Below are 21528 nucleotides of genomic sequence, written 5' to 3'. Positions count from 1 at the left end.
CAGGCTCCAGGACAGCTTCTTCCACCGGGCCATCAGACTGATTAACTCACGCTGATTTGAGCATACTCGATGTTACATTGACTGTAATATTTATTCTAAATTACTATGATTGCACAATGCACATTTAGACAGAGACAAAACGTAAAGATTTTTACTCCTCATGTATGTGAAGGATGTAAGAAATAAAGTCAATTCAATCCAATTCTAACTAGATGTTCCTGTATTCTGAGGCTGTCTCCTCTGGTGTTACACTCCCCACCATGGGAAACATCCTCTCCACATCCACATTATTGAGGCCTTTCTCTGACTTCCAGTAAATTCTCCTCCCTCTCCCTTCTCTCTTCTTCCATTCCCCATTCTGGCTTCCCTCTTACCTCTTCTCCTCACCTGCCCATCATCTCCCTCTGGTGCCCCTCCTCCCTCCCTTTCTCCTATGGTCCACTCTCCTCTTCTATCACATTCCTTCTTCTTCAGCCCCTTACCTTTTCTACATATTACCTCACAGATTTCATCTCGCCCTCCCCGCTCACTTGGCTTCCCCTTTGCCTCGCCTATCATCTTCTAGCTGGTACTCCTTCCACCCCCGCCCCCCACCACCTTCATATTCTGTCCTCATCACCCTTGCTTTCTAGTTCTGATGAAGGGTCTCGTCGCAAATCAGCAACTCTTTTTACTCCTTTCCATGGATGTTGCCTTACCTGCTGAATTCCTCCAGCATCTTGGGCATGTTACTCTGGATTTCCAGCATCTGCAGAATCTCTTGAGTTTGTGATTTGCCCTTATTGTCTGCCTGCAAAGCACTATCTCCGTAACTCTAGCTCTACATTCTGCATTCTGTTAGTGCTTTTCCCTTGCATTATCTTGATGTACTGATGTGATTAAATTATATGCATGGATGGCATGCTAAACTAAGTTTTTTATTGTACCTCAGTACACATGACAATGATAAACCACTAATAATAATAATTGCTGGTTGCCTCAGGGTTCCAATAACCAATGCAAGAAAAGAAGCGCAGTGCTTCACATTGATAAACTCTTGAAATCTTGGTAACTTGTAATATGGGCCAGCACAGTGACCAGCTTATGTAAAGGGAGCTGCAAAGCAATGAAACAAAGTATTGATAATTTGTTTCGAGTTATGTTTCGGGGTCAATGTTGGCCAGTAGACTGGGAGAACATTGTCTGTAATCCCTAAAGTAATGAAGATTCTCCCTGTAAAACCTTGGAGTAATTTCATTGAGCGTTATGTCAATAGGGAGGTAACAGTCAGTAATACTTATGCACAAGAGCAAGCGAGAGGCCTTTCTCATTTATTAGATTAAACCTCCCTATATGTTTTCACCTGGTAGTGTCTAGTTAATGAACAATTTCTCTGCAAAATGCAATTAAAATAATGGAGCACAATTTTGATCGGATTAGAAAGATCATTACACTGTATAAATTAAATATGAGATATCTTGCAGACTGTGTACACAGGTGAAGAAAACAAGATTAAACCTGAACACGTACTGTATTTCCATGAATTTCCAACACTGCATTAATTCTTAAAATGCAAGTCACTTTCCTAGTATGAAAGCGGATCTATATCAAATCATTTTACATCCTATGGCTAAAAAGAAAAAATCTGAACCTGGAAACTTGGATCAGTTACAATCCCTGTTAATCTGCCTCCACACATCCCAGATATTGTTTTAATCTGAACCAAGCATGCAGCAGTAAAGGTTTTCCTAACTTGCCTTTTCTACCTTCATTCCTTCACCAACCCCCTTCACTCACCCTTTTTTTTCTGGTAATTAGCCTTGGTGAGCACATGGCCAAGTGGTTAAGGCATTGGACTAGCTACCTGAAGGTCGTGAGTTCAAGCCCCAGCCGAGGGAACATGTTGTGTCCTTGAGCAAGGCACTTAATCACACATTGCTCTGCGACTACACTGGTGCAAGCTGTGTGGGTCCTAATGCCCTTCCCTTGGACAACATCGGTGTTGTGGAGAGGGGAGACTTGCAGCATGGGCAACTGCCGGTCTTCCATACAACTTTGCCCAAGCCTACGCCCTGGAGAGTGAAGATTTTCCAGGCACAGATCCATGGTCTCGCAAGACTAACTGATGCCTTTATTATTTATCATAATTAGCCTTGTTTCTTTTTTTACAACAACCAGCTCTATTTCCCAATTCTCCCCTTCCCATCAAGTCAGCTTTTTTTTTTGATTTTCCATGTTGGCACCTATTCTCTCAATCTTTCATCAGTCCCTCCCATTTTACCCCCATCTCCTCATTCTGCACCAAACAGTTTGACGGGAGAACTCAGTGGGTTGAGCAGCATCTGTAGCAGGAAAGGTATTGCAGAGAGGCAAGGTGGACAGTATAAGAGAAGTGGTCTGGTGAGACTGGAGCCTGGGGCAATTGGTGGATTGAGGAGGGGCACACACAAGTGTTGTCTCACAGCGTGGCAGCAACCTTCAGCAGAATACAGCGACAACAATTGGCAGCAGAACAGCAGCAACAAAACAACAACAGTAAAACAAGCCCCTTTCCTGCGTACCACCCACCAACCCACTCACACTCACACAGACAGTCCTCCAACCTAGCACAGGCCACCTGTGGTCCTCCAGCTTCCAGACTCACAGACATTGGACCTCTGACTTCCCCAGTGGGCTTGCAGACTTGCATACCCAGGGCTTTGGCCATTGGGCCTCAACTTCCAGACTTCTGATTGACCTCTGGGCTTCAATCTCCATTATCAACCCCAGGACCCACTAATGACCGGACCCCAAACTTCTGGCCTTGAACCACAGACTTCTGATGACGGGGCTCCAAACTCCATGCCTTGAACTCCAAACTTTCCAACTCACATACACTATGGTTCATTGGCCCTCGCGCCTCCTTGCCACACGGACCTCCGAGCCCTCATCCTGGGCGGTCTTCCTTCACAGCGCTTGCTGGCCTGGACGTCTTTCATCACTCATCCACATCACTGGCCTTCAAATGAGGAGTATGGAACAGAGGTATAGACTCTAGCCTGATCTCTAATTGCGATGGTATTGGGTTTGCTGACCATGAATTTCTAAACTCATGTAAGGACTATTGGCTATCTGATATACAAACTAGATTGCTACCGGTACCCTCACGAAAGAGAGTTTATTCTGTAACTGCCTACACTTCAAAGGCTAGTTCTGTTCCCTGTTTGTCCTTCATAGCAAGTTTAGATGCCAAAACCCACTATTTGAGCAGTCGGTCATCCACTCTCTACCAAGAAGTAAATATGTCCACCTAACAAAGTAATTAAAATACAGTTTAACTTATTTTCAATGATAAATGTATACCTCCAGACAAAACTCTTAAAACACATTTAAAATCCACAGATTTTCTATCTTAAAAAAGATTTCCAAATTACAAACATTTGCTAAAAAAACAAAGGATTTCCAAAACACAGATACGATTCCTATAAGCTAAAAAGATATACCAACGAGTCGCAAATGAACAAATTGTTCTTTGCAGCTATCAAAGGCATAAGGTGGATTCTTGTTTGCCCCATGTTTCTACCATGCTTCTTGATATTCATAATAGACCTAACTGCTCGCTACTTTTATACTGTTTTTCTGCTGCTTGGTGACTTCACACATACGGTGTTTGATATTTTTTCAGATACCTTTAACCACAAATGGTCTAAAAGCTTCTGAGGACACAGTTCCCAGATTCCCACAATTGATGCTGTGAAGATGACTCTCTGAGTATACAAACCTTCCAACTATTAACAGATCAGCTATTTGATGTGCTGAGTGATAGTATCAGTCTGGTCTGCAAGCTTCTTTGAACTAAATTATTTGGCCACTGTAATCTGGTTTGAAATAAGCCCAACTAAATGGCACATCATCTTATACTGCAACTCTTGAGAAGTCAGCCCAGGTGCTGTGGGCCAGCAGCTGCTCTGTAAGCAGTGCATTTGTTTGCAAAGCTGTCTTTTTAACTTCAAATTGATTATTGCTTGCAATTTACATTAAAAACTGAAGACTGGACCCTGTTTATGACAAGAAGTTAAGTAAAAAATATTATATAGAAGATTACCTTATTCAAAATAACCCTTTGATCTCCAGAAGTTTCAGCTGCTATATACAGTAGAAAGCTGCGCTTAGCAAATAAGAAAGGCCCCTGTCCCTAGACAGTGAATACCTATCTCATAATTTCCCCACATCCCTGTCCCTAACCCCTGACCTGACCCACTAACTCCCTGCTCTACCTCCAACACCATCCCCAGGATCCTAAAAAAACAATTGAGTCTGAGCCATGGCCTCAACAGAAACCACACCTTGGTGCCATCTTATGAAGGTGATGTGGCAACTGGATCATTCCATTTTAATCAAGGTCCACCCATCACCAAATCACGACTCCCCATTCATTCCAAGTTCACCGCTGTGTTTTGCATGCTTGTTGAAGCCCCAAAAAATGACCATCACTCTTCATTGTGAATGAAGGTTTGGCATTTCTCTTGATAACCATTGGGCCCAGATTTGACATCATAATGGGCTTTATTGCGAAGCAAGCAGGGTCACTCTGTTTCCTAGGCAATATTGAGGGAATTCTGCAGAGCAAAATCATTCAGGATAGTGATGAGGAAGACTGGTGCGATTGCAGCAGGTGTCTGTGGTGCTCTCTTTCTGGCATACTGCATCTACTTCGACAGAAAGCGGAGAAATGATCCCAGTTTTAAGGAAAGGCTACAGCAGCGGAGGAGGAAGCAGAAGGAGGCCACGGTAGACAATGGGGTCTTCAACCTCCCAAACCAGAAGGACGCAGAAGCCATGCAGGCATTTTTCCTGAATGAAATCCAGCTGGGGGAAGAGGCCCTGTCACAAGGTGACTACGAGGTGGCCGTCAATCATCTGTCCAATGCAATTGCCATTTGTGGTCAACCCCAGCAGCTCCTTCAGGTCCTTCAACAGACCATCCCCCCGCCAATTTTCCAAATGCTTCTGGTGAAACTCGCAACTGCCATCTAATGATTGGTGAGGCAGCAGACAATATTGAGTAAGGACACTTGTAAACACATCTCTTTATTTTCAGATAAAGGGTCACCTAATACAATCTCCCTGAAAGTGGATTGAATCCATTTTTAGTGCATTAAACAATTACGCCTCCTGCAAAGGATTTTGAGATGGGCCTAAATAAATTTCGAACAGTGTTTGGTTGGTTAACATCTAGTTAGATGCACGAAACCAGAGCATGTGATTTTTCCCCAATTCTCCGAAAGTAGCTGTGATGGTTCACTGAGCAAGGGTATTTTCCTTAAACACACACTTCCCATGGCACCTGGAGATCTGCCACACAGAGGCTGTTATGAAGGAGAGAGAGAGGGTGTAGGCCGAAAGAGAGAGCTCCAAGGTTCCGTCAAAGTTACTTGGAGGTCCTCTTCACCCAAGAGTGTCTCCCTTTATGTTAAGCAAGTGAAGGGACTTGCTGGGGCTACCACTGGAAGAGGCTGGCAGCTGCTGGATCCAGCTGTCTGCTCCAGGCATGCGACTGCCCACTCAACCCAGCAATATAAAGTTCTCAAATGTTATATCTGGGATGTAGAGCAGTGAAAAGAATTCCAGTGAGCCATTTCAGTAGATGGCTCAGTGATTCATTCTTACAAACTGTGCAAAGTACATCCTGCAGCACAAAAACAGGCTCTTTGGCCCTACTGTGCCCATACTATCAATTAACCTATGCTCATCCCATTTACCAGCACCTAGTCCACAGCCTCCTAGATCTGGGGTTTCATCTGCTGCCCTTGGTACTTCTTCAGTGGTAATAGAGTGCTACAACACAGAAGCAGAGCCTTAAGAGCATCTAGTCAGTTTGACATGATCCTCTGCCTAGTCCCATCTACTTGTACCTCCAAACCACTCCCGTCCAAGTATCTATCCAAACTTTTCTTAAATGTAACAATTGAATCTGCATCTACCACTTCCTCTGATGCTGAGAGCTGAAGTAACACGCATAAAGCTGGAGGAACTCGGTCAAATAGCACCTATTGGAGGGAAATGGCCAGTCAACATTCTGGGTTGAGACCTTTCATCTGGGCTCATCATGTAGGATCTTGACCTGAAATATTGACTGTCCATTTCCTTCTGAGTTCTTCCAGCTTTTTGGATGATTGCTACTCCGATGCACCCTGAATCAATCTGAAATTGGATTACATACAGCTGCTCTTTTCTCATTGGTAAATGATCTAATTTCTGAATGTAAGTCGCAAAGGACATTTAAGTTGCTTAGACATCTACTAAGATGCACTGCTTACAACTTCTCCCTGGCCATCTCGATGTGTATTTTGCATTTTAAAAATCCCTCTCTCACTTTCAATGCAATTCAGGAATCAAAATAGGGCAGAAAGGAGCTCACCAATTGGCTTTGGAAATTGAGGAAAGAGGTAGCAACGTGACAAAGGGTGAGAAGTAGAAAAAGGAGAGAAGATTGTCAGTGTGGTAATTAATGACTGCATCACTAATGGTAAGGGAAGGACAAATCAGATAGAAGTAAGGACAGAGTCTGAACTGAGACATAAGTACAGAAATGCTGTGTGAAATTGGGCGTGGAGAACTCCAAGGGTTAGGATATTAAACTGTGTGAGAAATATCCTGTATTTCTGCCTTGCTTTGTATTTGTTACAGTGCAAACCAAAATGCAGGCAAACTCCATGCCACAATAATTGTGCAGTTAACTGCCCTTCCATGCAAAATTAGGAACTAGAGGTTTTATCATTTGAGAGAACACTACTTTCACATGACAGATAACTGAAATTTTAAAAATGCACACAAAGTCAAACTATCCAGTATACAGTATACTGGGCAATACTAACAAGTATCTGACAGAGAATTTACAGGTTTGTTTAGCCTCTGGGTCCTGCTACATCAATAAAATGTGCAAGCTTCAAGTTTGAGATTTAGTGGTGTCATCCACATGACTGTATTAATCACAAACAAGAGAAAATCTAAAGATGCTGGAAATCCAAAGCAATACACAAAAAAATGTGGAGGAACTCAGCAAGCCAGGCAGCATCTATGGAAAAGAGATCCTCCAGCATTTTGTGTGTGTCAGCATATAAACTGCAGTTTCTAACTTACACTTGGGTTTCTATTTCCTGATGAATTTTCAATGCCACAATCACTGCTAGTTATCCAGTTCAATACTACATTACAACCTAGTAAATGCACAACTACCCATGTAGCTCACAGATAATTTACAGTTCAGTTCACTGCCAGTTACTGAAATCAAGTTGACATTTCAATTGCACCTTTTTCAACCTCAGGAGATCTCAATGGAGATCACAGCCAACGATGTTCTGTTGAAATGTAATTAATCACACTCAAGAAACATGGGCACCAGTCTGTACACAGAAAGCTCCCAGGAATAGAATATGATAATGTCCAAATCAATCATTTCTACTGATGTTGTTTGAGGTCCACGTCTTGGCCTTGATATTGGGAGAGAATTCCTCTGTTTTGAACATGGTCTATGGGATCTTGGGCTTCCATCTATGAGATCAGACAGGGCCCCGTGAGGTGACTCTACCTTACAATATCATGTCTCAGCCATTGTTTCAAATTCACCGTTCTGTCCAATCTCCATGTACCTCCATTTCCTTCCTTCATTTGGCCCCAGGTTTCCTCAACAACTGGGCAGCCACAACTTTCTTGAGATACAGAGTTCCAAAGATTTACAACCTTGGCAACGACAATTTTTTTCCTATCTTAGACCTTATCCTGAGAATATATCCCTTTGTCCATGAATCTTCACCAAGAAGAAACAGCTTCTTGGTGTTTAGCTCTTCAATCCCTTGCAGTATCTTGAAGAATCACTCTTCATTCCTCTATATTCTTGTGAGCAGAGGACATGTTTCTCCAACCATTTTTCAAAGCACACACACCCTAAACAAAAGAATCAATCTAGTGAAAGTGACTTCAAAATAAGTGAAACTTTCCTTCCGTATGAAGACCAAAACTGCAACTATGCTCTCACCAATACTTTATAAGTATCAGTTAAGACCATTGTTTTGACCTGAAGCTTTTTGGCAATTGAGGACAACGTGCTATGTGTCTTTCTAATTGCTCACTTACTTTTTCTTTAGTTTACTTTTCCTTAGACTTAGCATCATCAGTTTGTTTTTCAGGATTTTATGAGCTAGCACACTGGCACCTCTCCACACCAAAACTTACTAGTTTCACAAAGCTTGAAACAAAATATTTTTATTCTTTCTGTCAATTTATATGAGACTGTAAGAAATAAGAGTGTATCATCTGACATCCCCAAACATCATTTAATCTTGCCCTGGAATTCCAAAGATTGTACAACCCTCTGATACGAAATGCTTGTTCCTATCCGCCTTTAACGGATGAACTTTATTCTGAAATTCTGGCCCCTTGTTCTCTACCGACAATTCCATATTTGCCACGTTATATGCTGTGTGCACCTCCTGCTTATTTGCACATGTCCTAGGAGTGTGCATTTTTGCCAATTTGAAATTTATTGCATGTGTTGTGATCTGCTGCTGGATTGTTTAACTTCTTGGCAACTCCTTGACAGCCCTATATTATACTTTGGAGGACACACTGTACTTGGTGTTGAGTCGTGACAAGGTAAACATCCTTTAATTTAAATGTGTTTGGATGTTTTCCTTATTTTATATGTGTTGCATGATTTTAAAACTCTTGAGAAAATCATTCTTTTGTCACTGATAAATCTAGCCATGAAGTTTTAATTCAATTCATTTTGTTTTAAGAAAGGACTCGCGTGGCTTTCAAAATAGTCACACGGGCTATGACCGATACCTTTAGTCTGTGTGATCTGCTACTTACTGTAAACAGTGGTGGAAAAGGCCAGGGACATTAAAAATACAGATAGGAATGGAGCAAAAGCAAAAAAAAAAGGGGGTTTGTGGCTTTATCTGAGAGAAAACAAAGACTTTATCAAATGTAAAGTTCTGCTAAAACCTGAACTAGTCTGTTATTTCTCTATCACTGATTTTGATTTAGTTGTATTAAGAAAAGGAAATGCTGGAAATAGTCAGCAGGTCAGGTGGTATCCAGATAAATGATCTGCAGCGTTATCTCCGTTTCTCTCAACGTAGATACTTACTCACTTGCTGAGTATTTTCAGCATTTCCTGCCCATATTTTAGGCCTCCAAAATCTTCAGGTCTTTGCTTTTTGATATAGTAGCTTACGCAAGGTCAATAATTATTATCAATGCCCTTTTATCAGAAAAAATCAAAGTCAAAGTTGAGTTTATGCACAAGTGCTTGTAGCAGCATCAGAGGCACATAGAAACATAGAAACATACAGAGAGTTGTAAAATTAGTCAGCTGCATCATAGGTACTAGCCTCTGCGGTATCCAAGACATTTTCAAGGAGTGGTGGCTCAGAAAGGCAGCATCCATCATTAAGGACCCCCACCACCCAGGTCATGCCCTCTTCTCATTGTTACCGTCAGGAAGGAGATACAGAAGTCTGAAAGCAGACACTCAGCGATTCAGAGACTGCTTCTTCCCCTCTGCCATCTGATTTCTAAATGGACATTGAATCCATGAACACAACCTCACTACTTTTATTTCTGTGTTTGCACTACTATATTAAATTAATGATTCTATATATATATATTCTTACTGTAATACCGTAATTCTGGAAAAGCTTCATCAAAACATCACATGGGTGAGGATGAAGATCAAGTCCAGTAAGTGCAGAAGCATCTCCATTGTCAAAGGTCAAGTCACGGATAAAAGATTTCAGATTGACGGGACATCTGTCCCAACTGTTTCAGAAATGCCAGTGAAGGGCTTGGGCCGATGGTATGATGCTAAGCTCGAGGACACTGAGCAGTTTGAACAACTCAAAAAGAATACCACCATGTACATAGCTCGCATCAAGAAGACCTGGCTGCCAGGAAAACTCAAGCTGTGGTGCTTCCAGTTCGGCAGACTCCCAAGACTCATGTGGCCTTTAACAGGGTATGAAATCCCCATCAGCGAGGTTGAAAAGCTTGAAAGAATGATCAGCACACATGTAAAACAGTGGCTTGGACTTCCACAATGCTTAAGTCCTATTGGACTGTACAGGAATGGCAAATTGGAATTACCAATTGCAAGTCTTGTGGAAGAATTCAAATGCACCAAAGCAAGGTTGGTCATGACCCTCACTGAATCTGAAGATACTGTTATTCGAACAGTGGCCCCCCCCGGCCCCCCATGTGGTAACGGGGAGGAAGTGGACCCCATCTGAAGCTGTTCAGAGTGCTAAGTCTGCTCTTCACTTCAGGGGTGTGGTTGGCCAAGTCCAACATGGGAGAGCCAGGCTCAGGGGTTTGTCCCAAAGGCTCCTCAATGGCACAAAGCAACATCAATGCAGAAGAGACGACTCGTGGTGGAGGAGTTGAGAAGACAGGAAGAGGCAGAGCGACTCGCCAGGGCCGTCTCAATGACCAAGCAGGGCCACTGGACTAATTGGGAGAGCCTGGAAAAGAGGAAACTTAGCTGGCGTGACATCTGGGAGATGGAGGGATCTCGGCTAAGTTTTGTCATCAGAGCCACTTATGACCTCCTACCCACACCCCAGAACCTGAACCAGTGGTGGGGAGAAGACCCCGCTTGCTCTCTTTGTCAAGCACCCAGATCACTAAGGCACATTTTAACAGGATGCACCACGAGCTTCACCCAAGGGTGGTACACATGGCGGCATAACCAAGTTCTCAGACAGCTGGCATCAACCTTGGAACAGAGGCAAATCATCACAAATGCTCTCCCACAAACGTCGGCAGGAAATGTCCACATTACACGATTTGTACCAGCAGGCCAACCTCCAGAGCACCATATAACATCAAAAGATGTTGCATTCTGCAGGTTGCTCGGGATTGGAAAACGGACATGGACTTGGAAAAAAAGCTTGTGTTTCCCCCAGACATTGCAGCTACAACACTCCAGCCAGACATGGTCCTGTGGTCCACAACAGCCAAGATGGCATATGTTGTGGAATTGACAGTACCATGGGAAGATGGTGTCAAAGAAGCTTATGAGAGGAAAAAGACCAAGTACTCTGAACTGGCAACTGAAGCTGCCCAGAATGGCTGGAAGACCAAGATTTTCCCTGTAGTAGTGGGATGCAGGGGTCTCCTTGCTACATCTACGACCAGTCTATTGAAGAAGATGGGGGTGAGGGGTCACTCTCGCCAACAAGCAATCGTCCTTGTCAAATGCAGCAGAAGAAAGCAGCAATTGGATCTGGATTAAAAGGAAAGACAACAACTGGGCTGCAAGATGAAGACAGGAGGGTATGGAACTGAGGGGGGTGTATCTGGGACACCAGGTAGCACCGATGAGCCCTCTGGAGACGTTGTGGGCTTATCAACAAAATGTCAAAGAAGGAGGGTGCCCACCTGATGACCCTGATGACATACCTACCCTCCCTCCTTGTCACCACTCCAAACCCACTGCCAACATCGAGAGTGCCAACTTACCATAGGGATTGAAACATCAGGTCTTAGTGGCTCTACTCTACATCTCTTAGAATAAACTTGGAATTGCATCTATAGATCTTGGCAATTCACAGTGATTTGTACTTTTTGTTTAGGATGATGGAGAGATTTTATTTTACATAAGTATTGGTTATTTTTAAATAGCCAGACATTTCCAATTTCCCTTCCAACTTAAGGGTCTAAGTGTCAGATGGATTGAGGAACAAAATTAATGTTTCAAGTCAATGCTCCATCAGTAGAATTATGGAGAGGATCAGAATCAAAATATCAGCAGCATATGTCATGAAATTTGTTAACTTTCCAGCAGTATAATGCAATACTATATAAATACAGAAAAAGAATTACGGTATTACATCCACCCCTCCCCCACCTTCCTGGCTTCACCTTCAAACTTCTACCCCTTCCCTGCCCCCCAGTTTCTCATTCTGGCTTCTTCACCTTTCCATTCCAGTCCTGATAAAGGGTTTTGGCCCAAAATATTGACTCTTTATTCCTTTCCATAGATGTTGCCCGACCTGCAGAGTTTCTCCTACATTTTGTACGTGTCACTCACAGCCTAGTTTTAATTGAGTTTAATGCCATTGAATAGATTCCAGCCACATTGCATTAATGTTTATCAGTGAGACAGAACACGCATGAACTTCCATCTGAATCTTCAGCCTCTGCAGTCTCTGGAACAGAAACAGCAGTTTGGTTTTCTGCTTGGCAGCTATTTAAACCTCCGATGTGTCCTGTGGTTTGTTTAGAACAACGTGGCTATTGAGAAGAGGTGGAGAAAGTGCTGAGTGGGTATTATCTTGGATACACGTGTGCTGTACATGCATGTGTCAGTCAACACATAGAGTCCTTTGCCCCCTGGGTATCTTTGGCAGTTTCTCCGAGCAACTGTTGTATTGGGCTTGTGACCTTAAATGTGTCTCAAACATATTGTCTTTACATAAATCTCAATAAAAGCAACATTTCATGTCGACAGCAGTAATTTAATGTTGGCAGCTATTTAATATTTTACAAAAGACCAGATATATTCACTGTATCCGTTCAATTCTAATTTAGCACTCAGCTAAGTTCCATTATAAAAGATTTTCTTCTTAGGCATCCCTTAGATCATAAGACCATAAGACATAGGAGCAGAATTCAGCCATTCACACATTAACTCATGGCTGATTTAGTTTCCCTCTCGATCCTGTTCGCCTATCTTCTCCCTGTAAACTTTGATACCCTTACTAACAAAGAACCTATCAACCTCTGCTTTAAATATACCCAATGACTTGGCCTTCACAGCCGTCTGTGGCAATGAATTCTACGGATTCATCACCATCTGGCTAAAGAAATTCCTTCTCATCTTTGTTCTAAAGGGATGTTCTTCTGTTCTCAATCCTAGACTATCCCACAATAAAATATATTTTCTCCATGGCCACTCCTCCAGGACTTTCAATGCTTCAATGAGATCCCCATTCATTCTTTTAAACTCCAGTAGGTTCTGTCCCAGAGCCATCAAACACTCCTCATACATTAACCCTTTAATTCCTGGGATCATTCTTGTGAACCTCCTGTGGACTCTCTCCAATGACAACACATCCTTTCTTAGATAAGGAGCTCAAAACCACTCATAATACTCCAAGTGTGTCTGAGCCATGCCTTATAAATGCCTCAGGACCAAGGATGGCTTGCTTCTATTCCAGTTGTGTAGGTTTTGAAGTTTCACGTGAGGCATATGTAGGAACTGCAGACTCATATAAGAGAGGAGGTGTCTGGAGGGACAGACAAATGGAAAGGTAGTATGCTCCGTCTCCCACTTACGCAGGGCTTCTAGACATTACCTATGCATGGACTCAATCTTCTCAATGTCATCCAGAATATTACAGATTAGCTTTATTTATCACATGTACATCAAAACGTACAGTGAAATGTGTTGTTTTGCATCAAATCAAATCAGCGAAGATTGTACTGGGCAGCCCACAATTGCTGCCATGCTTCTGGTGCCAGTGTAGCATGCCCGTAACTCACTAACGCTAACTGTGTGCCTTCTGAATGTGTGAGGAAACCGGACACCCAGAGGAAGCCCTCACAGTCACAGGAAGAGCGTACAAACTCCTTACAGGCAGCGACGGTGGGAATTGAACTATGATCTTACAGCATTACACCAACAGCTACACTACTCTGCCCTCCCACATGGTCCAAATATTCCCAAGGGTCATTAAGTTTGGAATAGAATGTTTATTTTGGATGTCTTGTGATAGAGGGGTGAGTACACTACGTGCCTTGTTAACCACTCTATCAACTTGCATGGCAAATTTGAATTCTTCCCGCTTCTTGAGTGTGTCACAAAAAGATTGTTTACTTCTCCTACTTCATTTTACGCCCACTTAATAATGCTCTCCCTCTCCCATGTTGGGCATATTAATATCCTTCAAATATTCTCATTCGCACCCAATGTAGCTCAACCTTGCAGGATCTGAATGGCTCAGTGATGAGGGAGCAGAGCGCACATCACTCAAGTGGACAATGGCCTCACACTAAATTGAAATTAAACCATTCTCATGAAGAATGGACCTTTTGTGGAGTGAGGTTCCAAGAAACAAGACATCACAAAGTAGTTTCCCTCCCTCCTTTGTGAATCTAAGCTGTCACAGTGAGCAGCTGGGGTCCAGCACTTGATGTTTACCATGCCCTCTTTAAAATCAGTCAAACCAGTATTGCAGTCTGCCAAGTAACTAGATGCACTAAGTACAGCCTGACAAGAGGTATAATTTAGCACCTTGGAAAGAGATTTTAGGAGCAGTTTCAAATGGCTGAAATGTTACTCACTGCAGGTTTTTCAGGTTAGAATACGAAGGTTGTTCCCCATCCCTCATTGTTAACACTTTGTTCCCAGATGTTCCCAGAAACAAAAGATTAAATGATTTTTTTAACTCTTCAGCCATCTATTTTTTTTATCGTAGATTGTAGGTGCTAGTCATCAAAAAGTCAGTGGTTTACAATCCATAGCTTTGACACCATATCCATGTTCAGTTCTGTCAGTTCTGGGGACAAGATGGGACAGAAATAAGTAGCCATGATGGAAATAACAGATATGCAAAATAATGAGGAAAAAATCTCAGCAGTACATATTTTAGCAAGTACGATTTACACTTTATAAAAGCAAAAGAAATGTGCACTAATTTATTTATTTTCCTTGGCTTTAAATGTTGAATTCCAAAGGACATAGCTTTAAGTTGAGAAGGACAACGTAGGGCAAGTTCTTCTTTGCAAGGATTGGTGGGTGCTTGAAACATGCAGCCAAGGCTGGTGGTGGAAACAAGGACAATAGTAAAGACCTTTAGAAAGGCAGGTGAATATGTAGAGAAAGGCTATGGATCATATGCAGCCAGTAAAAGGGGTTAGCTTAATTTGTCATCATGTTTGGCACAGACGATCTGTTCCTGTGCTGTACTGTTCTGTGTTCGATGATCTAGTTGGATGCGATGCTGCTCTGTTAAGATACATTTGTATATTGCTTATGTACATGTGTGTGTCTCTCTCTCTATCTCACTCTCTCTCACTTACAACACCTATAAGCAACATACACGTGTACGTATTATCGTAGGAGGATTCATGCTTGCAAGCACCACCATCAAGTTGAGTGCATTGTCTGGCATAATACATCGGCTGAGAATTATTTTGTTCTCTCCCCTCCCCCAATTCCATTCTGTTCCATTCTCTCTGGTCCACCATTCTCTCTCTCTCTCTCTCTCTCTCTCTTTTCCTCTCTACTCTTCGATTTCCTCCCCTCTGTCTCTCCCTCTGTCTGTCTCTATCTCTTATCAATTTCTCTCGCTCTCTATTCTTCTGTCTCCCTCTATCTGTCTCTCTCTCTGTTTGTCTGTCTCTTTCCTCTTAAATATTTCCCTCTCTCCATTCCTCCCTCTCTCCATTTGTCTGTCTGTTCCTCTCTCTCTGCTGTCTTGCTCTCTCTTCCTCCCTCTCTCCTTCTCTCTCTCTTGCCATTTCTCCACCTCTCTTTTCTTTCCCTCCCTCTGTCATCCTCTGCAACTAAACACTGAGCCAGGTGATGACCAGGGCAGATTTATCCCTCTCCTTTCTCTTTCATTCTTCCTCTTTTTTTTTCTCCTCATCACTCGGATATCCTGCTACCTGCTGCAGTTCACTCTTACCTTCTCAATCGACCTCCCTCACACTAAGTCCTGATCCCCTCCCAGTTCCTTGTTGAAACCATACCACGGGCAGGGTCCTGATTTAAAAAAAATGGACCTTTGAGAAGGGAAAGGGAAGAAAAGCAGCAGAAGAGATTACAATAAGTCTGTTCACGCGTGCTAACACCACTTTCATGCTGAATGCCCTGTTCCTTTTGGTCTCGTTATCTCAGGAAGAATGTTCTCACTATGGAGGGACAGCAGTGAGAATTCACCAGACTGATTCCTGGAAAAGCAGTACTGACATTTTATTAGGACAATTGGACTTGTATTCAGTCACATGCTACGTTGGCACTGGAATGTGTGACAGCACACGGGCTGTCCTCAGCACACCCACGGCTGTGTTGCTTGTTAATGCAAATGATGCATCTCACTGTATGTTTTGATGTACACATGATAAATAATCTCAAATGTTGAATCTTAAACCTTGACTTTCCAGAAGATGACAGGGAACCACATTAAAACTCAAAAATTCCTGACAGAACTGGAAAGACCAAATTCATGAAAGGTGTGTGTGTGTGTTGATAGGATGATGGTGATGGTGATCAATCTGTTTTGGGATGCAGGTTCTGAGATAAATACTGAAGTGGACAAAGAAGGAATACCTCTCTTGTTTTTGTCTGGAATGGTGACATGGGGTCTTCTGTGTGCCCCAAATCTAACATCCAACCAAAGGATGACAACTTCAGCAGTACAGCATTCCTATAGTCCTCTAGGGGGAGCATCAGTCTAGATTTCATACTCATGTCTTTGGGAAAAAGTAAAGCAATTTTGTACCATCTTTCACCATTTGCAGATACTGATTCAGTTTTATTCTTGTAAGGACACTGGGAAAAACATTCAGGAAACCCAGTGAGGAAATGCAAAGAACCAAGATCTGGGAAAACTGAAATGGACATTAGGGTTTCTGTCAGAAATGCTAAATTCTTGAACATGATATTAATCCTGGAGTGACCACAGATCTGAGGTCAGAGGTTCAATTCTCTCAGGCAGCTAGAGAAAAGCAACAATAGTTCTTGCCCTTTAGTTGTTGTCAGTACTTGGAGGAGAATGGACTTTCTCAATAGTTTCGCACACAAAATGCTGGAGAAACTCAGCAAGGTCAGGCACCGTCTATGGAAGGAAATAGTCAATGTTTCTCAGCCCGAAACGTTGACTTGTCTTTTCCCACCATAGACACTGCCTGATCAGCTGAGTTCCTCCAGCATTTTGTGTGTGTTGGTCAAGATTTCCAGCAACTGCGGAACCTGTTGTCTCTCAGTAGTCTGATTGTTTGAACTATCAAGGTAAAAGATAAGATAAAGATAAAAATTAGTTTTATTGGTACATCGAAACATACAGTGAAATGCGTCTTTTGCGCCAAATCAAATCAACAAGGATTGAGTGTGCTGGGGCAGCCCCAAGCGTCACCACTCTTCTGATGCCACCTTAGCGTGCCCATAACTCACTAACACTAACACTAACCTATATGCCTTTGGAATGTAGAAGAAAACTGAAGCACTCAAAGGAAACCCACGTGGCCACGGGGAGAATATACAAACTCCTCACCAACGGCAACGGAAATCAAACCCCAATCGGTGATTGTCGATTCTATAAAGCAATTGCACTAATTACTATGCCACCATGTCACTTGTTTCTTGATCACACAGAGTTAGGGTTTACAGTCAGAGTCTGGTTGCAAGGAACCGACATTGATCTGAAATATTAACATCCTTTCTCCCCCTACAGATGGACTTCTTGGGTACTTCCAGCAATTTCAGTCTTTGTTTCAGGTTCACAGCATCTGCAGCACTGTAGCTCTGTAGTTACTGATAAAAAAAGTCTCTGTATGACAAATGCATTTATTACTTTACTTTACTTTATTGTGGCCAAACAATTGATACTAGAGTGTACGATCATCACAACGATATTTGATTCTGCGCTTCGCATTCCCTGGAGTACAAATCGATAGTAAGTAGTAAAAATTTAAATTATAAATCATAAATAGAAAATAGAAAAGGGAAAGTAAGGTAGTGCAAAACAACCAAGAGGCAGGTCCGGATATTTGGAGGGTACGGCCCAGATCTGGGTCAGGATCCGTTCAGCAGTCTTGTCACAGTTGGAAAGAAGCTGTTCCCAAATCAGGTCGTACGAGTCTTCAAGCTCCTGAGCCTTCTCCCCGAGGGAAGAAGGACGAAAAGTGTGTTGGCTGGGTGGGTCGTGTCCTTGATTATCCTGGCAGCACTGCTCCAACAGCGTGCGGTGTAAAGTGAGTCCAAGGTCGGAAGATTGGTTTGTGTGATGTGCTAGGCTGTGTTCATGATCTTCTGCAGCTTCTTCCGGTCTTGGACATTATTATTGCCATGTATCGAGATATAACAAAGAAACATCCATATAGATCATTTCATTCCAATGTGCTTTGAGATAATCCAGGAGAAAATAATAACATAATGCCAAATAAAGTGCTATAGAGTCAGAGAAAAGAACAACACAGAAACAGGCCCTTTGGCCCATCTAGTCCATGCCAAGCCACTTAAATTGCCTACTCCCATCGACCTGCACCAGGACCATAGCCTTCCATACCCCTCCCATCCATGTACCCACCTCTTAAACAAAATTCAGCTCACATGCACCACTGGTGCTGGCAGCTCATTCCACGCTCCCGCAACCCTCTGAGTGAAGAATCTTCCCCTCATGTTTCCCTTGAACACTTCACTATTCACCCCTAACCCAGGACCCTTAGTTGTAATCCCACCCAACCTCAGTGGAAAAAACCTGTTTGCATTTACCCTATCTATACCCTTCATAATCTTGTATACCTCTATCAAATCTCCTCTCAATCTTCTACACTCCAAGGAATTTATTCAATCTTTCCATATAACTCAGGTCCTCCAGACCCAGAAACATCCTTGTAATTTTTCTCTGGAGTCTTTCAACCTTATTCCTGCAGGTTGGTGACCAAAACTGCACACAATACTCCACACAGTGTCTTGTACAACTCCAACATGGTTCAGTGCAGTGCAGACAAACAATAAGGCGCAAGGCCATAGCAAGGTAGTTGTTAGGTCAAGAGTCCATGTTGTTATACTAGGGCACTGTTCAATAGACTTATAACAGCAGGACATCAGAAATGTCAGTCTGTGGGAAATGTGGCAAGAACAGTTTGCATCTAAATCAGACATCTAACACATTCTTTGATTTTAATAATTGTCACTTTAGCCTGTCATGAGAAAATATTATAGGAAAAAGAATGAATACAATAGAATCTGCAGATGCCTCCAACCTGATGACATGGACATCGATTTCTCTAACTTCCAGTAAGTTTTCTCCACTCTCCCTTCTTAGGTTTTCCGTTCCCCATTCTGGATCCCCTCTTACCCCTTCTCTCCTCATAACTTGCTATACCTCCCTCTGGTGTCCCTCTTCCTTCTTTTTCACCCATTGTTCACTCTCTTCTTCCATCACATTCCTTCTTATTCTGTCCTTTACCTTTTCCAAATATCATCTCCCAGCTTCTCAATTCATCCTCCCTCTGCCACCATCCGCCTTCCCCCTTCTCTTCTCCTCACCTGCCTATCACCTCCCTCTGGTGCACCTCATCCTTCTCCTTCTCCCATGGCCCACTCTCCTCTCCTATCAGATACTTCTCAGCCCTTTGCCCTTTCCACCTTTCACCTCCCAGCTTCTCAGTTCATCTCCCCTTCCCCCTCACCTGGTCTCACCTACAAAGCCTGTAACCCTCCATTTTCCTTTCATCTACATGCCTCTTTCCGAAATATATCAGCTTCAAGCACCACTCCTGGCATTTATCATTCTCTATGTAAACAAACCTACCTCCAACATCTCCCCCAAAACATTCCCCCACCTACCTCAAACAGACCTCCTCTGGAATTAACCATTGCTGCCCAAGGAAAAAGCCGCTGGCTGCCTGCTCTATTGATGACTCTCATAATCTTACACACCTTTATCAGGCTAGTAGACAATTATTAGAGAGAATAAGTTACACAGTCAAGGGAAAATAAGGACATAGAATTGCTGGGATTGCTTACTGGGAGCCAGCATAGGCCTGATGGGCTGAATATCCTCCTTGGGTCAGTAACTGATCTGAATAAAGCACTAAATTGGGTTAGCATAGTTTAGACCAACTTGAACTTAACCAAAACATGCTATTAGAACATTGTGCATTTGGAATATTTGGTTCAGATTTGGTCACCCTGTTATGGGAAAAGGCTATAGGGCTATTAAAAGAAAGATTTCTCACCATCTGAGAATTTTCTTCCCCTAGGTAGTTTCTAATCAACCATTCTAGTGAGCCCCTGCCTCCTCTATTACCTCAGTCACTACACTGTAAACACCTTAAACCACTTTTTAAACTGCTGTTAACATTGTAAACACAGGCTAGTATTTATAGATACTTTATTCTATATCATACTTTAACCTCTAACTTTATTTTTATATCATTCTTTTTAATTGTTGAATGTTCTTGTTTTAGTAGCACGTTGCACCAACACACCACAGCAAATTCATAATACATGTAAATATATATGGCGAATAAAGTTAACCCCTGATTCTTGAAAGATGCCTTTATACTGGAAAGAATGCAGGAGAGATTTATCAAGACATGAAGGTCTCGAGGGACTGAGTTATGGAGACAGTTTGAGCAGGTTGGAACCTTCTATTCCAAGGAGCAGAGGAGAATGAGGGGTGATATTATAGACGTGCATAATGAGGGTATCGATAAGATGAATGTGCATAGTCTTTTTTGCAGAGTTGGGGAATCAAGAACTAAAGGACATACTTTATACTTTATACTTTATTGTCGCCAAACGATTGATACTAGAACGTACAATCATCACAGTGATATTTGATTCTGCGCTTCCCACTCCCTGGATTACAAATATTAAATATTAAAAATAGTAAAAATTAGTAAATATTAAAAATTTAAATTATAAATCATAAATAGAAAATAGAAAAATGGAAAGTAAGGTAGTGCAAAAAAACCGAGAGGCAGGTCCAGATATTTGGAGGGTATGGCCCAGATCTGGGATAGATGTAGATGTTTCACAACAACAACCTCTTACTCAATGTCAGCAAGACCAAGGAGCTGATTATTGATCTCAGGAGGAGGAAACCAGAGGTCTGTGAGCCAGTCATCATCGGGGAATCAGAGGTGGAGAGGGTCAGCAACTATAAATTCCTCAATATTATCATTTCAGAGGATCTGTCCTGGGTCTAACACAGAAGTGCCATTACAAAGAAAGCACGGCAGCACCTCCACTTTCTTTGAAGTTTGTGAAGATTCAGTATGTCATCTAAAATTCTGACAAACTTTTATGGATGTGTGATGGAGAGTATATTAATTGGCTGTGTAATGACCTGGTATGGTAAAATGAATGCCCTTGAACAGAAAAGTCGACAAAAAGTAGTGGATACAGCCTAGTCCGTCACAGGTAAAGTCCTCCCCAGCACTGAGCACATCCGTACAGAGTGCTGTCACAGGAAAGCAGCATCCATCATCAGGGAACCCCCCCCCCCCACCCCCCACCATCCAGGCCATGCTCTCTTCTACCTGCTGCCATCAGAAAGAAGGTATTGGAGCCTCAGTACCCACACCAGCAGGTTCAGGAACAGTTATTACCCTTCAACCATCAGCTTCTTCAATCACAGGGGACAAATTCACTCACCTTCACTCGCCCCAATACTGAACTGTTCCCACAACCAATGGATTCACTTTCAAGGGCTCTTCATCTCGTTCTCAATATTCATTGCTTATTTATTTATTGCATTTTTTTTCTTCTTTTTATATTTACACAGTTTGTTTTCTTTTGCATTCTGGTTGGGTGAGGGCTTTCATTGA

General features: G+C 42.5%; 2 protein-coding genes across 8 annotated transcripts in view; both read left to right on the top strand.

The window, feature by feature from the left end:
* The window catches only part of celf2 (cugbp, Elav-like family member 2), a 1121102-nt gene that overhangs the window by 344059 nt on the left and 755515 nt on the right, over nt 1–21528 (top strand). The window lies entirely within an intron of this gene.
* Nucleotides 4606–4995, top strand: LOC134359202 (mitochondrial import receptor subunit TOM20 homolog). Its single transcript, XM_063072159.1, has one exon. It carries the CDS (start codon nt 4606–4608, stop codon nt 4993–4995), a length of 390 nt encoding a protein of 129 aa, XP_062928229.1.

This window comes from Mobula hypostoma, chromosome 20 (genome assembly GCF_963921235.1).
Source record: "Mobula hypostoma chromosome 20, sMobHyp1.1, whole genome shotgun sequence".
NCBI lineage: Eukaryota > Metazoa > Chordata > Chondrichthyes > Myliobatiformes > Myliobatidae > Mobula > Mobula hypostoma.
This window is presented reverse-complemented; position numbering and strand designations above follow the sequence as displayed.

Excerpts from the sequence above, each read along its gene's own strand:
- LOC134359202 (XM_063072159.1), top strand. The coding sequence starts at position 4,606 with ATGAGGAAGACTGGTGCGATTGCAGCAGGTGTCTGTGGTGCTCTCTTT.